Source organism: Leucoraja erinacea, chromosome 15, assembly GCF_028641065.1.
Source record: "Leucoraja erinacea ecotype New England chromosome 15, Leri_hhj_1, whole genome shotgun sequence".
In the NCBI taxonomy this organism is placed as follows: Eukaryota; Metazoa; Chordata; class Chondrichthyes; order Rajiformes; family Rajidae; genus Leucoraja; species Leucoraja erinaceus.
Window position 1 is genome coordinate 38,840,275 of NC_073391.1, and position 16,883 is coordinate 38,857,157.

General features: G+C 45.0%; 1 protein-coding gene across 14 annotated transcripts in view; it reads left to right on the forward strand.

Moving 5' to 3' along the window:
* ank3b (ankyrin 3b) overlaps positions 1–16,883 on the forward strand; it is a 287,522-nt gene that overhangs the window by 150,167 nt on the left and 120,472 nt on the right. For all 14 annotated transcript variants that reach the window (XM_055647217.1, XM_055647218.1, XM_055647209.1 and 11 more), the window contains exons 13-18: positions 2,803–2,901; positions 4,612–4,809; positions 7,148–7,246; positions 9,875–9,973; positions 13,986–14,183; positions 15,621–15,719. In XM_055647217.1, coding sequence (XP_055503192.1) covers positions 2,803–2,901; positions 4,612–4,809; positions 7,148–7,246; positions 9,875–9,973; positions 13,986–14,183; positions 15,621–15,719 — 792 coding nt within the window. The remainder of the gene's footprint in view (positions 1–2,802; positions 2,902–4,611; positions 4,810–7,147; positions 7,247–9,874; positions 9,974–13,985; positions 14,184–15,620; positions 15,720–16,883) is intronic.

The following is a 16,883-nucleotide window of genomic DNA, read 5'->3' on the forward strand; positions in this document are numbered from 1 at the left end:
TCTGTGGAATTCTCTGCCACAGAAGGCAGTGGAAGCCAATTCAACGGATGTTTTCAAGAGAGAGTTAGAGATAGCTCTTAGGGCTAATGGAATCAAGATATATGGGGAGAAAGCAAGAATGGGGTACTGATTATGGATGATCATCCATGGTCATATTGAATGGCAGTGCTGGCTCGAAGGGCCGAATGGCCTACTCCTGCACCTATTTTCTATCTTCCTACCCTGCTCCGGCAGCCATTCATGACACAGACTGCTTCAGTGGAAAGTGAAATGCTGGTACCTCAGTGGCCTGGAACACAGTTACAAAAACGTGAAGTCACATCATGTTGAGATGTCCTGATGACTCAGAGGCTGAAGCAGAGTAACATATACCTTTAAATTCGTAATGTTGATAAAACAATGCCCTGAGATTGATTCACATTGAAGAAAAGTTGTGATCATCGGTCCCTATTTCACCCTTTGCTACCAGAAAGTGTGGCACGGTGGCGCAGCGATAGAGTTGCTGCCTTATAGCACCAGAGACCCGGATTCGATCCTGACTGCAGATACTGTCTGTGTGGAGTTTGTACGTTCTCCCCGTGACCACGTGGGATTTCTCCGGGTGCTCTAGTTTCCTCCCACACTCCAAAGACGTGTAGGTGAATTGTAAATTGTCCCTTGTGTGTAGGATAATACTAGTGTACGGGGTGATCGCTGGTAGGCACTGACATGGTGGGCCGAAGGGCCTGTTTCTGCACTGTATCTCTAAAGTCTATAGCTTAAAAGTCGAAATTAAAAAACTTGGTACAGAGCATTCTGTGCATCAATGACAAAACTAATTCCATTATCAGTAATATTGTTGTCAGATTTAGTTTATAATACCACTATCCTGACAACATTGATGTCAGCTGCTATTATGAATGACTTTCTGACCAGTAGGCTATTTGAAGTCTATTACTTCCTCTCAGATCAAGAATCTGTGCACTAACTGGAATCACACTGTGCTCCCCCATATTGGATGTGCTTGCAAACTGCTCTTGGCTCACACAAAGGCTGGCGATCATAGCAGACTTTAAATAGAAAGTTTGTAGTTCGGGCTTGAAAACAACAGGGTTAAAAGTGAGCCACAGGAATTTGCGACTGCACTCTGACCTGGAACATCTGTTAATGGAATCAGTGCAACTGCTGGGGGACGGTGAACTGCGTTTGTTTCATTCATTCTTGGGATCTGGATGTCTGGGATTTATTGACCTGAGAACTTGGCAATGAATCCATTGGACAAAGTTGCTCATCGCAGTTCTGTTTCGGGGCTTTGGCCCCAGCAGAGAGCCAAAACAGGCCAACTTCACCAGCTTAGCACAGCAGTGAGGATCGGACTTGCATATAGACCTGGGCGAGTGGGCGTCTATAGTTTCTACTCCCTGAAAGATAGGGGTGTTGCCGTCAGCAATTGGAAGATCCAGATGAGAAATTTCAAACCAAGCCATTGATGGACTTGCAAATGACCATGAGACGTTGCTTCAGCAGCGGCAATAATAAAATGCAACCCCTTCTTAGTGCTCCTATTTGGAGAGAGCTGGGGCTTCGAGTCATGAAGAGATACAACATGGAAATTGGCCCTTTGGCCTTCCGACATCACTCTCCATGAACCACTCTAACCCTACTTTAACCCTGGATGGTTGCCCATTACATTAACCGAAGGGGCGGCAAGGTGGCGTAGCGGTACAGTTGCTGCCCTACAGCACCAGAGACCCGGGTTCCATCCTGACTACGGGTTGTTTGCATGAGGTTTGTACGTTCTACATGTGATCATGTGGGTTTTCTCCGTATTTCCTCCCACAATCCAAAGAGATGCAAGTTTGTAGGTTAATTGGCTTCTGTAGATTGTCCCTAGCGTGTCAGATCGAACTAGTTAATGGGTGATTGCTAGTCTCGGTGAGGGGGTAAGGCCTGTCAGCCACACTATATCTCTAAACCAAGCTAATGCCTTATTATCTTCTCCCCGTTTTCTTGTGAACCCCCTCCAGACTCTGCTACTCACAAACAAGCACCAGGGGCAATTTACAATTGGCCTGTTATCCTGCCAAACCACACAGCTTTCGGACAAAGGGGGAAACCTGCTGAAACCTACACAGTCACAGGCAGAACTTCCAAACAAGTCTGAAGAAGGGTCTCGACCCGAAACGTTGCCCATTCCTTTTCTCCAGAGATGCTGCCTCACCCGCTGAGTTACTCCAGCAATTTGCGTCTACTTCCAAACTCCACACGGCCAGCACCCGAGGTCAGGATTGAACCCAGCTGTGCATCTACCAGCTGTGCATTGTGCTTCTGCTGTGCCAGAGTGGATCGGTAGCTGAGTGTAACTTTCCTGCACTGTCAGGATGTGGGCAACAGAAATTAGCACAGTGGCGGCACGGTGGCGCAGTGGTAGAGTTGCTTCCTTACAGCGCTAGAGATCCAGGTTCGATCCTGCCTAAGGGTGCTGTCTGTACGGAGTTTGTACCTTCTCCCCGTGACTTGCCTAGGGTTTCACCGAGGTCTTCGGTTTCCTCCCACGATCCAACGACGTACAGGTTTGTACGTTAATTGACTTGGTCTAAGTGTACAATTGCCCCCTAGTGCGCATGGGGCAGTGTTATTGTGCAGGGTTCACTGGCCAGCTCGGACTCGGTGGGCCGAAGGGCCTGTTTCCGTGCTGTATCTCTAAACTAAACTAAACTAGAAACTACTGAATGTGGGAGGGAAGACTGGTATGCATGTGGTTGATATTGTAAGTGGCGTTAAATGTATTTTGATCTGTGTCCTGTACGTACCGTGTTTCAGAGAGGAGAAACAGCACTGCACATGGCTGCCCGGGCGGGCCAAGCAGATGTAGTCCGTCTCCTGGTCCAGAACGGAGCTCTGGTGGAAGCCAAAGCCAAGGTAACATGAAAATAACATTGAGTCACTCACTCAACTAGGCTTGGAAATAAACGTCAGTCCATGGAGAAATCATGTGTTAATGGAGGTGATCACAGGGCCAATAGACTACTGAGAAACAAATATCTGGAGGAAGTGCATAGGAACTGCAGATGCCGGTTTACATCCAGGATAGACACAAAATGCTGGAGTATCTCAGCGGGTCAGGCAGCATCTCTGGAGAACAGGAATAGGTGACGTTTTGGCCATAAGAAGGGTCTCATCTCAAAGCGTCACCTATTCCTTTTCTCCAGTGATGCTGCCTGACCCATTGAGTTACTCAGGCCTGTTGAGTCTAACTGGAGGAACTAGTTTGGTCAGGCCCACCGAGTTCCTCCAGCAGTGTGTTTTTTGTTCAGGATTCCAGCACCTCTTTTGTTACCAGAAGAGTTTGGCACCGTTTTTAAAGCACCGTGCATATAATATTACTTCAGGTCATAATGCCCCATTAAATATATCATTTCCGAGTGAAATCGGCGGGTCGAATTTGACTCCTGGTTCCCGGGCTCTGGAACTTTGGCCCCCGCTAGAGCCACCAGATTCATTCCCAGAGCCGACTTTGTGGCCCAGTGTTTAGAAAGTAGACACAAAATGCTGGAGTGACTCAGCGGGGACAGGCAGCATCTCTCGAGAAAAGGAGTGTGTGACGTTTCGGATCGACCTGAAAAAGTCACACATTCCCTTCTCTCCAAAGATGCTGCCTGACCGGCTGAGTTACTCCAGCATTTTGTGTCTATCTTCCTTTAAACCAGCATCTGCAGTTGCTTCCTACACAGTGTTTGGAAAGTGTTGTGGCGCTGTGTATGGGTGCAAAGTTAGTAAGATGTTCCTCTGCCCACCATCCTTCCATCAACCACACAACCTCCCCCCCCCCCCCCACCCCCCATCACCCCACACCACCTTCCTTCCCTAACATTCTTTGTCAAATATGGTTCAAATCCAGGAACATGTTTTAATAAATATTGATTGTTATTGTTGTCTGCTGACCACAGATTGCATTTTTGTTCCATTATTGCTGTATGTAATGCAAAAGACAATTTTACATATCATCATTATATGTTATATTTTGCACCTTATATTTTATATTATATAGTGTGTACTGTATTATTAGTTATACATTATATACGTCAGCACAAATTACAGCTCGTATTAGTTCTCCAATTAGCGGAATTTTCGCCTGGCAATGCTGCTTTTTCCCTGTAGCCGGATAGTATTTCAAGGAGATCGACACAAAATGCTGGAATAACTCAGTGGGCCAGGCAGCATCTCTGGAGAGAAACAGAGAAAATGAGTGCAGGAGTAGGCCATTCGGCCCTTCGAGCCAGCACCGCCATTCAATATGATCATGGCTGGCCATCCAAAATCAGAATCCCCTTGCTTTTTACCCATGTCCCTTGATTCCATTAACCCTGAGAGGTAAATCTAACTCTCTCTTGAAAACATCAAGTGAATTGGCCTCCACTGCCTTCTGTGGCAGAGAATTCCACAGATTCACAACTCCTTGGGCGAAAAAGTTTTTTCCTCATGTCAATCCTAAAGGATTGGGTGACGTTTTGGGCTTGACCCACCGAGTTGCTCCAGCATTTTTGTGTCTATTTACCGTGTCAACCAGCACCTGCAGTTCCCTCCGACAGTATTTCACGTGGGCTTCTAACGTTCCTCTGTCATCTACAGGATGACCAAACTCCATTGCACATTGCGTCTCGCCTGGGCAAGGCTGACATCGTACAGCAGTTGCTGCAACACGGAGCGTCTCCAGATGCAGCTACCACCTCTGGCTACACGCCGCTGCACATCTCTGCTCGGGAAGGTCATGAAGACGTAGCGTCTGTACTATTGGAACAGGGAGCCTCCCTCGCTGTCAACACTAAGGTATAAGATCATGAGATGATATGTGATAGGGGCAGAATTAGGCCATTCGGCTCATCACGTCCACTCCACCATTCAATCATGACTGATCTACCTAACCCCATTCTCCTGCCATCTCCCAATAACACCCACACTAATCAAGAATCTATCTACCTCTGCCTTAAATATATCCACTGACTTTGCCTCCGCAGGCTTCTGTGGACAGGAATTCCACAGATTCACCACCCTCTGACTAAAGAGATTTCTCATCTCCTTCCTGAAAGAACATCCTTTAATTCTGAGGCGATGACCTCTAGTCCTAGACTCTCCAACTAGTGGTAACATCCTCTCCACCGCCACTCTATCCAAGCCTTTCACTATTTTGTACGTTTCAATGAGGTATCCCCTTACTCTTCTAAACTCTAGCGAGTAGAGGCCCAGTGCCGTCAAACGCTCATCATATGTTAACCTACTCATTCCTGGGATCATTCTTGTCAACCTTCTCTGGACCCTCTCTAGGGCCAGCACATCCTTCCTCAGATATGGTGCCCAGAGTTGCTCGCAATATTCCAAATGCGGCCTGACCAGCGCCTTATGGAGCCTCAGCTTTACATCCCTGTTTTTGTTCACAAGCCCTCTCAAAATAAATGCTAACATTGCGTTTGCTTTCAGCATTGCATTTTCAACTGTATCACAATCGAATACTTGATGGGTAATATTCCTATTTACGGGACAATTGAATGAATGAATGAATTAATGATTGAATGAATGAATGTATGAATGAAAGAAATGAATGAATGAATGAATGAATGAATGAAAGATACAGCATGGAAACAGGCCCTTCAGCCCACTCAGTCCATGTCAACATTCACATTAGTTCTCTGTTATCCCACTTTTGTGTCCACTTGTTACACACTAGGAGCAATTTACAGATGCCAATAAGCCCAAGAAAGACACAAAATGCTGGAGTAACTCAGCGGGACAAGCAGCATCTCTGGAGCGAAGGAATGGGTGACGTTTCGGGTCGAGACCCACTCTTCAGACTGAGTCAGGGGAGAGGTGGATACAGAGATAAGGAAGTGTTAGATGTGAAACTGAGACAAAGGGGATGAAGTACATGGAAAATGTAGAATAGATCATTGTTAGCTGGGAAAAGGTAACAACAAAGCAAACAGAGATAAAATGTAAATGAGGACAGTCAGAATAGTCAGAGAAATGGGAAGGGGGGAGGATGGAAAGAGAGGGAAGGCAAGGGTTAGTTGAAGTTAGAGAAGTCAATATTCACACTGCTGGGGTGTAAACTGCCCAAGCAAAATAAGAGGCGTTGTTCTTCCAATTTGTACTGGGCTTCACTCTGACAATGGAGGAGGCCCGTGACAGAAAGGTCAGTGTGGGAATGGGATGGGGAGAAAAAAAGTTCAGTGTATGTATGTATGTATATATATATATATACATGTGTGTGTGTGTGTGTGTGTGTGTATGTGCGTGTGCGTGCGTGCGGCGTGCGTGTGTGTGCGTGTGTGTAATACACACACACATTAAAAAGAAGAAACAAACAATAATATTCCACAAGGACAAAACCAATATGCCCCCTAGTCTATGTAGTTCAGAGTTTATTTGGAGGTTGCAGTGTTTAACAGCCTGATGGCTGTAGGCAAGAAGCTGCTCCTGGACGTTACAGTTTTCAGGCTCCTATATCTTCTTCCCGATGGCAAGAGTGAAATGAGTGTGTGGCCAGGGTGGTGTGGGTCTCTGCTGATGCTGGCTGCCTTTGTGAGGCAGTCGACTCCGGTAAATCCCTTCGATGGTGGGAAGGTCGGAATCCGTGATGGACTGGGCAGTGTTCACCACTTTTTTGCAGCAACTAGTAACAGTAACTAGGAGCAGTAACCATGCAACACGTGGAAATCTGCAACTGTCTTTCCTCCAAAATGCATTGAATATTGGAGAACAAATGACATTTTCAAGAAAGAATAGGATGGATAGGACAGGTTTTGAGGGATATGGCCCAAGCGCTGGCGGGTGGGACTAATGTAGCTGGGACATGTTGGCCGGTGTAGGCAAGTTGGGCCAAAAAGCCTGTTTCCACACTGTATCACTCTATGACTGTAAGTTAGCAAAGGACATGCATAAGGGGATAAGCAAATGAGATAAGTTTCAGTTATGAACTAACTGAACACAGAGCACGCTTGAGGGAGTGAATCATTTTTTACTGGTCCACAATTTACAGTTTAATTCAAGATGTTGTCTGTTTTAAATCCTCTGGATGTTCACTGTACATGTATCTGAACGTGATGATACCAAAGTTGTACGGTCTGAAGTGGTGGTGCAGATTTAATGCCATTCTGTCATCTCGTTACAGAAAGGGTTTACTCCGCTCCATGTGGCTGCAAAGTACGGGAAAATTGAGGTAGCCAACCTCTTACTTCATAAGTCTGCATCTCCAAATGCTTCCGGAAAGGTAACCGTGTGTTTTTGTTTTTCAACTATAGTAGAACGAGAAACATAAAAATAAGAAATAGTCCTTCGAGTCATTCACTATTATCATGGCTGATCATCCAAAATCAGTACCCCGTTCCTGCTTTTCCCCCCATATCCCTTGTTTCCGTTAGCCTTAAGAGCTATATCTAACTCTCTCTTAAAAACATTCAGTGAATTGGCCTCCACTGCCTTCTGTGGCAGAGAATTCCACAGATTCGCAACTCTCTGGGTGAAAACGTTTTTCCTCATCTCGGTCCTAAATGGCCTGCTCTGAAGTTGTCCATTCAAATTCCACCGCAGCACACTCCTGAGCACAGAATCTTTGACAACATAAGGACATAGATCATAAACACAGAACCGTACGTGCACATAAGAGAGACACAAAAAGCTGGAGTAACTCAGCGGGATGGCCAGAAGAGAAGGAATGGGTGACGATTCAGGTCAAGACCGTTCTTCAGACCCGAAACGTCAACCCATTCCTTCTCTTTGAGTTGGGTTTGAGTTACTCTAGCATTTTATGTCCAGGGAAGGCCACAGTTTTGATTCACAGCATCAGACATATAAATCATAAAATACTCCCAGCACAGTATGAAAGTCTGAAGAAGGGTCTCGAACCGAAAACGTCACCCATTCCTTCTCTTCAGAGATGCTGTCCATCCCGCTGAGATACTCCAGCAATTGTTGTCAATCTTCGGTGTAAGCCAGCCTCTGCAGTTCCTTCCTACACGGAATGAGTCCATTCGGCTCAATGTGTTTGTACCACCTCTCTGCGAGAGCACTGTGAGTCAAGGTTATACTGGAAATATTACGATTATTACTCTCAAATGAGCAAAAGCCAACAAGCCCTGCAGTCAGTGGTGGACTGGCCAGGGTGTCAGCTTGCCCGATGGCAAGTGGGCCCCTGATGAAGTGGGCCCCTTTGTCTCCTGGCAACCAATATTGTTACCCAGTCCGCCACTGCCTGCAGTGGGGGGGCCCTGCTCCCTCACCCCCTGCAAGTGAAGTATCCTTTCAGTACTAATTACATCTGATTTGTAAATGTTCTTTGAAATTAAATGGTGCAGTTTCAGCTAAAGAGAAATAGTTCTTCCCAGCCGATCTATGTAAATGAACTGAACAAGAAACACATGTGTATGCTTGGAATTTTTTGTTTCGCCAACTTCCTTCTTTGTGGCAGCATTCAATCGGCACCTCATTTTACGGCACAAACAGACTCACTTCAGCAGCAGAGTGACATAGATAGAACTATACGTTGCAGCGGCATGTCCTGTTAAATATACGACATCAGTACCTTCTGATTGTGTCTTATACTTGCTAACAGTGCAAACAACTGTTTAACGCTGCCTGATGTCTCCAACATGGACTTGCCCTGTCAAAGCTCTGTCATCTAAGATTTGGCGTCCAGACACAATCAATAGCGATGACAGTACAACGTGGTCTTCTGATCCAGCAACAGCTTGGATTTTTAAAATTCTTCTTGTGATTGAATTTCTCGATGATCGTGCCCTAACTCATCCTTACAATCTTTGAGGCACCGTGCCCTTACTCACCCTTACAATCTATCAGGCATTTTTCTGGCCTCCTATGCATCTCTGATTCTTTGGCCTTAACAAAAGTAGCGCCACCGAGACATGAAATGAATGTATTCAGGTTAAAGGGCCTGTTCCACTTTCACGACCTAACTCACGACCTCTGCCGAGTTTGCCCTTGACTCATACTCGCAGCATGGTTGTCACAAGGTCTTAGGAGGTCATAGGTAGGTCGTAGCAGGCCGTGATGCTAGTCGTAGGTACTCGTGGCATCAAGTAGGTCGGGGTGTTTTTTCTAGCATGATGAAAAATGTCCACGAGTAAAAAAGGTCGCGAATTAGGTTGTGAAAGTGGGACAAGCCCTTAATGCAGCAGGCACACAATGGAGTCGGTAAATTCCATTGGCATCAACCCAAGGGTGTAGAAGCAGAGATTGATTTGGTTTCAACGACAGGTCCACTGCCAAATTTCCAGCACCTCCTTTAATCCAGACAAAATTTACGAGAGCGCACTTGAAATCCCTCTGGAGGTCCCCATGAAAATGTGGCGCCTGGTGAGGCGCCAACCTCTCCCTCATCAGGACCTCCGCGACTGATCATCGGGTCGAAGTTTCCCCCTGCGGCCGGGGCTCTAGAACCCGGCTGGAGTCGGTAGATCCATTCGCGTAGCGAATTCCCGCGGCCAACTTTGCGGGCCGGTATCTCGGCCCCTGAGCGGCCTCGGCGGACCCTTCTGGTGCCATTTGACTCTTCACGGAGGCGGTGACCTCTGTTGGTCTGGCATAACAAATAGTCCAGAAAGGCTCTGGAACCAAGGGTACAGGGAAATCAGTGGTGGACTTGTACTTGGATTTATATGGTGCTGTAAATGTGCCGTTAACCAAATGATGCTTAGCTTCCCGAGGAAGCATTAAGATGGGCGATCAAAAGACTAGTGATGCAGGTGAAGAAGGTGAGGGGGTTAAGAGAGAGAGACCATTTGGACTGGGTGGCTTAATGTTGGTGCAAATATAAAATGTGCAGAAACCGATTTGGTTGGTCTGTCTTAAACGTTCCCACCTTTCCTCCGTTTTCTTTCAGAGCGGCCTAACTCCATTACACGTGGCAGCGCACTACGACAACCAGAAGGTGGCCCTGCTGTTACTGGACCAAGGTGCCTCTCCACATGCAGCAGCAAAGGTACAGTGTGCAGATGGCCAGGAAACAGGCACTAGCAACTCATGTGGAGAATGATCACTGTGGGGTTGGCATACAGAACGGCTTTTGGTTTGCTTGTATATACCTGGACAACAGGCCACTTGTTGAGACTCTAAGTGCCGGAGTTGCCCAGCAGGTCAAGCAGCATCTCTGGAGAACATGGATAGGCGACGTGTGTGGGAAGGAACTGCAGATGCTGGTTTTGAACCGAAGGTAGACACAAAAAGCTGGAGTAACTCAGCGGGACAGGCAGCATCTCTGGCGAAAGGGAATCAGTGATGTTTCGGGTCGAGACCCTTCTTCAGACGGAGAGTCAGGGGAAAGGGAAACGAGGGATGCAGACGGTGATATAGAGAGATATTTTGGGTCGGGCCCCTTCAATAATCTGAAGAAGGATCCCGACCCGAAACGTCGCCTATCCACAATCTCCAGAGATGCTGTGTGACCTGTTGAGCTACACTAGCTCTTTATGTTTTTCTGTAAACCAACATCTTGAGATCCTTGTGGCCACTTGTTGGGAATGTGCTGAAGTTATTCAATGTAATGTCTTTGGAAATTAGTATTAATGTTTTGGTAAACCGTATTTGAAATATGATTATTTTTTAAATACATGGGGATTATATGAAATGAATACATGTTTTTGTTTATCCAAACATTTCCTGAGAACATTGTATCTATGGAAGACAGTGAGATTGTAGATGTGTGTGGGAGAAATCGATGTTTCCGTCCCATCACATATCTTTCACTTCAACGCGTCTCAGTTGAATCCAAAGTGAGATTTATCTCGTGTCTCATCGTTGGTTGGTTTCATCTGATGTGGTGGGATATCAAGTTTAAGAAGGAACTGCAGATGCTGGACAATCGAAGAAACTCAGCAGGTGAGGCAGCATCTGTGGAGAGAAGGAAATAGGCGACGTTTCGGGTCGAGACCCTTCTTCAGACCCTTCTTCGCCTATTTCCCTTGCTCCATAGATGATGGGATATCAAGGTCACCAGCTAGATTACAAGGTGCCAGCTAACCTGATTTCACGTTAAAATATTGCATTCCTCTGGTTCTATCATCTTCATTAGTTCCAGCATCTGGCCATCAATATCTGTTGCCGTGTTTATCTAAATGTTGTAATGGATGCTGCATGTGGATTTGGGTGATGAGTAAGCGATTTTAGTGGTCAAAAGATTTTATCAATTGGGTTGAAGTGTGGCAATGTGTATTCCTCTTGAAATCGTGTAGAATAGGCCAGGACATAGGAAGCAACATCGTTTGGTTCAGGTGTTAAATGTTACAAAGACATTTTGGATGCGACTTGGATGGATGCAAATAAACCAGTTAAATTTAAACGTGATACCTTATTGTGTGCCTTTTATTCTTGGCCTGTGAGCTTCTGTCCAGTCACGGTACCAATTTCTATGGAATGATGTTGCCTCTCTACCACAGGAATAGAACAAAACTTTCAGCTCCTTGAACCTGTTCCTGCGCCAACATAGATCATGGCTGTTCTAATTCTTCATTTCCTTTCCCTTGCCGTTAATTAGTTTTCTGATCATTCTATCTTGAGTCTAAAGTTGAAAATGTAACTTTTTCTGCGTATTATTCACACACTTGCCCATTCGTGTTATCTGAATTAAGTAAAACCAGACAAAATGGCCACACACACACACACACACACACACGACGGAGATTGAGTTTGATTTTTTAAAATTAACAATATAACACATCTGAGTTCAGGTTCAAGCCAACAACTCTACGATTGTGACCCACAATCCACCTGACCAACAGCAATGCACATAGGCAGTGTTTAGTAATGAACCTTTGACTGTAATAACATTATAACACCATAACGAAGCAATTATAGAGAGGGAGGAAACCAAGGAAGGATGAGAGAAAGACATTGATGATGTGAAGAAGGCACAGTTACCATTAGTACAAGTGTATCTGTTCATTATACCTTTAAAAACAAATCTGGTGGTTGAAGAGTCCTGTGATCAAGGCGATTCATTACTTTTACATGAACCGTTGAATATTGAATTAAAAGACTGACCACGAAACGTTAGAAATGGGGGGGAAGCACAGTTGAGATCAAAGACAGTTTGCAACATTTTTTTAATCAAATCACTTTGTAGACTACATTACAGCGCCCAAATATGCCTTCAATGATTTCCACAAATGTCAATGTATAGAATGGTAGTAACAAAGAGAAGGTACCCCTGTAGTCCGTTCTACGTTCACCATTCCCCAGTTTAAATTCTGTCCATCTTGGTTCTGTTGTGAACTTGTTTCTGGTGCACTCTATCATGTATTTATATGGTGGGAAAATGTTCATTCCTTTTGCAGCTTCATCATACCTGAACACCTTGGCTCAATTTATAAGTTTTCTATGATTCTACTGTTACATGTCCTGTGACCAAAACAGAACGTGGATTTAGGCGTGAATGTAATTTGGCCAAGCATTGAGATTTCACAAGTTCACAAGTTATAGGAGTAGAATTAGGCCATTTGGCCCATCAAGTCTACTCCGCCATTCAATCATGGCTGATCTGCCTCCTAATCCCAATTTCCTGCCTTCCCATAATCCTTAACACACCCGTTCTAATCAAGAACTTGTCTATCTCTGCCTTAAAAATATCCACTGACTTGGCCTCCACAGTCCTCTGTGGCAACGAGTTCCACAGATTAACTATCCTCACCTCCTTTTCAAAAGAGCGCCCTTTAATTCTGAGGCTATGACATCTGGTCCTAGACTCTCCCACCAGTGTAAACATCCGTTCTATCTATGCCTTTCATTATTCTGTAAGTTTCAATGAGGTCCCCCCCTCAACCTTCAAAACTCCAGCGAGTCCGGGCCCAGTGCTGTCAAATGCTCATCATATGCTAACCCACTCAAGGGCAAAACCTATTGATTTTGCAATATATTTCAGCATATTTACTTGCTTTGTTGATTTGAGTACCACGGTGATTGAAAATATTGTGCTGAGTTACTTGGCCTTTCCACCTCATTATCCGTTAATTCATCAGCATTCGTTCGAACGAGGATACTTCACTATTTTCTTTCAATGTCCCAATGGTGAGCTCCATGTTATCCAACAGGGTCCTAATCAAGACGTACCATAGATCCCTTGAGTTCATCGGTGAAGTAATTCGGCTGCTTGCAATGGCATAAATGAATTTCCATTGCATCATCATTTGGTTCGATTTTCCAGGGCCATTCTTAGATTAGATTAGTTTATTGCTTTATGCACTAGGGTGGAATGAAATGCCTTATTCACAGAGTAAACAGTATACATGTAGTGATGATAAATACACTTGTAAATAGAACCACAAGTGCAAAACAGGAACAAGGTGCAAGATTGTAATACAGAGTCTGAATAGTGCAAAAGAATATCAAAGTACAATAACAGAATAATCAAAGGAGGTTGAGTTAAGGGTGCAAGGCAGCACCTCTAGGAATGGGGTGTAAAAGGTGGTTGGTTCAGGAGTCTGATAGCAGGGGAGAAGAGGCTGTTTTTAAGTCTGGATGTCCGAGCTGTCAAGCTCCTGTATCTTCTTCGAGAAGGTGGAAGAAAGAAAAGGGAATGTCCAGGGTGGCAGGCATCCTTGACCATGCTGTGTAGGATGCTGGTTTCCACCGAACATAGACACAAAATGCCGGAGTAACTCAGCGGGCCAGGCAGCATCTCTGGAGAGAAAGAATGGGTGACGTTTCGGGTCGAGACCCTTCTTCAGACTGAATACTCAGATACATCCAGCCTTCCTGATGCAAAAAGATGAATGAAATAAACAGGTGGAAAAAGATGAATTAAATACGCAGTTTTGCTGGTTTATTCAAAGATAAATTGGCAGCGTGCGACGCCTTTCAACCGATGATGTTTGTGTGTATTTTGGAAACTGAAGACCAATTTGACCTCAGGGAAGGTTACATTTTGGAATATGGTTTGCTTTTTATGCTCAGTTAGCATGCTTTCTTTTTTTTTTTCTCTCTCTCTTACTCTTTTGTAGAATGGCTACACCCCCCTGCACATAGCTGCCAAGAAGAATCAGATGGACATAGCGACCACGCTCCTGGAGTATGGCGCTGACACCAACACAGTGACCAAGCAAGGCATCACACCAGTGCACCTTGCTGCACAGGAGGGGCATGTTGACATGGTCTCCTTGCTCTTGACTCGAAATGCGGATGTAAACCTGGGAAACAAGGTCAGTGGTCTGCAAACTTTTCTCCCCGATGGCCCAGCTTACAGTGTACAGATACAGTGTAGACACAGGGCGTTTGGCTCACCGAGTCCGTGCCGAGAACGGACAAACTCCGTGCAGATAGCACCCGTAGTTAGGAACGAACCCAGGTCTCTGGCGCTGCAAGGTAGGAACTCTACCGCTACGCTACCGTGCCACCCCAAATGTAATTACTCGGAATGAGATTGAATTTTTATTTGCAGTTCACTCTCCAGTTCTACTCGGTAGTTAGTCCTCATCCATTGAATGTATAAAGGGCAATGAAAAGTAACAAATGGGAACAGTCTAATGCATCGACTCGCCCTTTTATCAACCATCATTCCATACTTCCAACTATGTAACCAATCTAATGGCAATTCTGAGGGGAAATGTAGTGTATTGGACAGGTTTGATGTCATTTTTCTTTTTTTTAAACCTGAAACCATTCCTCCTGATGGCAATAGGCCTTCACAAGATATAATAATGTTGCAACCCATAGCAAAGTTAAATCCGTAGCTCTTTTTCCACCTACCCAGTTTTCTTACCAATTGATAATTGTCTATCCTGCTCAATCGGATTTAGACAAACCAGCGATACATATCCTTCTCCCAGCTTTTGATTTTGTTGCTGTTGGAAAAAGATATCCTGGCTCAACACTAAATATGAATTGCCACAGAGTGAGAGTTAGAGTGGAAAACTAAGTGTGTCAGCATTGCACATGCATTTAGACTTTATTTTGGGTTAGACTTCAGTGAAACAGGCCCTTTAGCCCACCGAGTCCGCGCTGACCAGTGATCTCCCTGTGCACTAGCACTATCCTGCACACAAGAAACAATTTACAGAAGCCAATTAACCTACAAACCTGTATGTCTTTGGAGTGCATGAGGAAATGGGAGAAACCCCACGCGGTCACTGAGAGAACGTATTAACTCCATAGAGACAGCACCTGTAGTCAGGATCGAACCCGGGTCTCTGCCACTGTGCATTGTTTATGGTTGACCATACACAACCTGCGCTGTTGTCACAAATCGCAAGTAAAAACATAGAAACATAGAAAATAGGTGCAGGAGTGGGCCATTCGGCACTTTGAGCCAGCACCGCCATTCAATATGATCGTGGCTGATCATCCAAAATCAGTACCCCGATCCTGCTTTTCCCCCATATCCCTTGATTCCATTATCCCTAAGAGCTAAATCTAACTCTCTCTTGAAAACATCCAGCGAATTGGACCCCACTGCCTTCTGTGGTAGAGTATTCCACAGATTCACAACTCTCTGGGTGAAAAAGTTTTTCCTCATCTCAGTCCTAAATGGCCTAGCCCTTATTCTTAAACTGTGACCCCTGGTTCGGGACTAGTAACTAGTGATCTTGCTGAAAGGACTGATGGCTGCTCCAATGACAATACCTAACTTGGATTTGCAGAGTGGTCTCACGCCTCTTCATTTGGCTGCTCAAGAGGATCGGGTGAATGTTGCTGAAGTGCTGGTTAATCAAGGAGCTGCCATTGATCCACAAACTAAGGTAAAAGCCTGGAAATACCTGTTTATTTTTCCACTGAGTTTGGAGCTGAAGTTTCATGTGAAGATGCTTCAGAACCTGGTTTAGTTTTGTTTTTTAGTTTCGAGATACAGCGCGGAAACAGGCCCTTCGGCCCACTGAGTCCGCGCCGACCAGCGATCCTTGCACATTTACGCTATCCTACACACACACTAGGGACAATTTACACATACACCAGGCCAATTAACCTACTTACCTGTACGTCTTTGGAGTGTGGGAGGAAACCGAAGATCTGGGAGAAAACCCATGCGGTCACGGGGAGAACGTACAAACTCCATATAGACAACTCCCGTAGTCGGGATCGAACCCTGGCTCCTGGCGCTGCAAGCACCGTAAGGCAGCAACTCTACTGCTGCGCCACCCCATTACTATGTCATTCCTGGTCTAATGGTGCAGGAGATAAAAGGTTTAATTGCAGGAGAAGGTGAAGGCATCTAAAGAATTAGAGATGTATGTTCCAAAGAGTTTTAAAGTAAGACCAGTACTTCTGAAATGTAATCATTATTTTAATATAAAACACAGAGAAATATGGACCAACCAAAGTCCCAAAGACAGCATGATGAGTTTAGTTTATTGTCACGTGTGCAGAGGAACATTGAAAAAACTTTTATTGCACGCTAACCAGTCAGCCAGAGACAATGCATGATTACAATCGATCCATTTTCAGTGGAATAACCTTTAGTGCAAGGTAAAGCCAGTAAAGACCAATCAAAGACAGTCCGAGGGTCACCAATGATGGGGAAAGTAGTTCAGAACTGCTCTCTAGTTGTTGGTAGGATGGTTCAGTTGCCTGGGAACAAACTGTGCTGGGATGAAACTGGGCATGAAATCCCGTGACTGGATAACAAGCCAGAAATTCATCCACTTGTGCCAACTGCACAAGAGTGCCATTGAGAAAACCTTAAATTGCAGCGAAGATTCTTGGAGGAATGTACAATTAAACAAAATAATTAGATTGAAGTATCTTGATAACTTCATTGATATTCTAGCCAGCATTGACAAGCTGGTATTGGTTTTGATCTGGTAACAGCCCTGGGCGAAACTTTACTAGTGATTCAAAGTTAAGGACTCAGGTGTGGAGAGCCAATATTCTACCATATTCACATAGATTTGTTAGCTTTGATAACT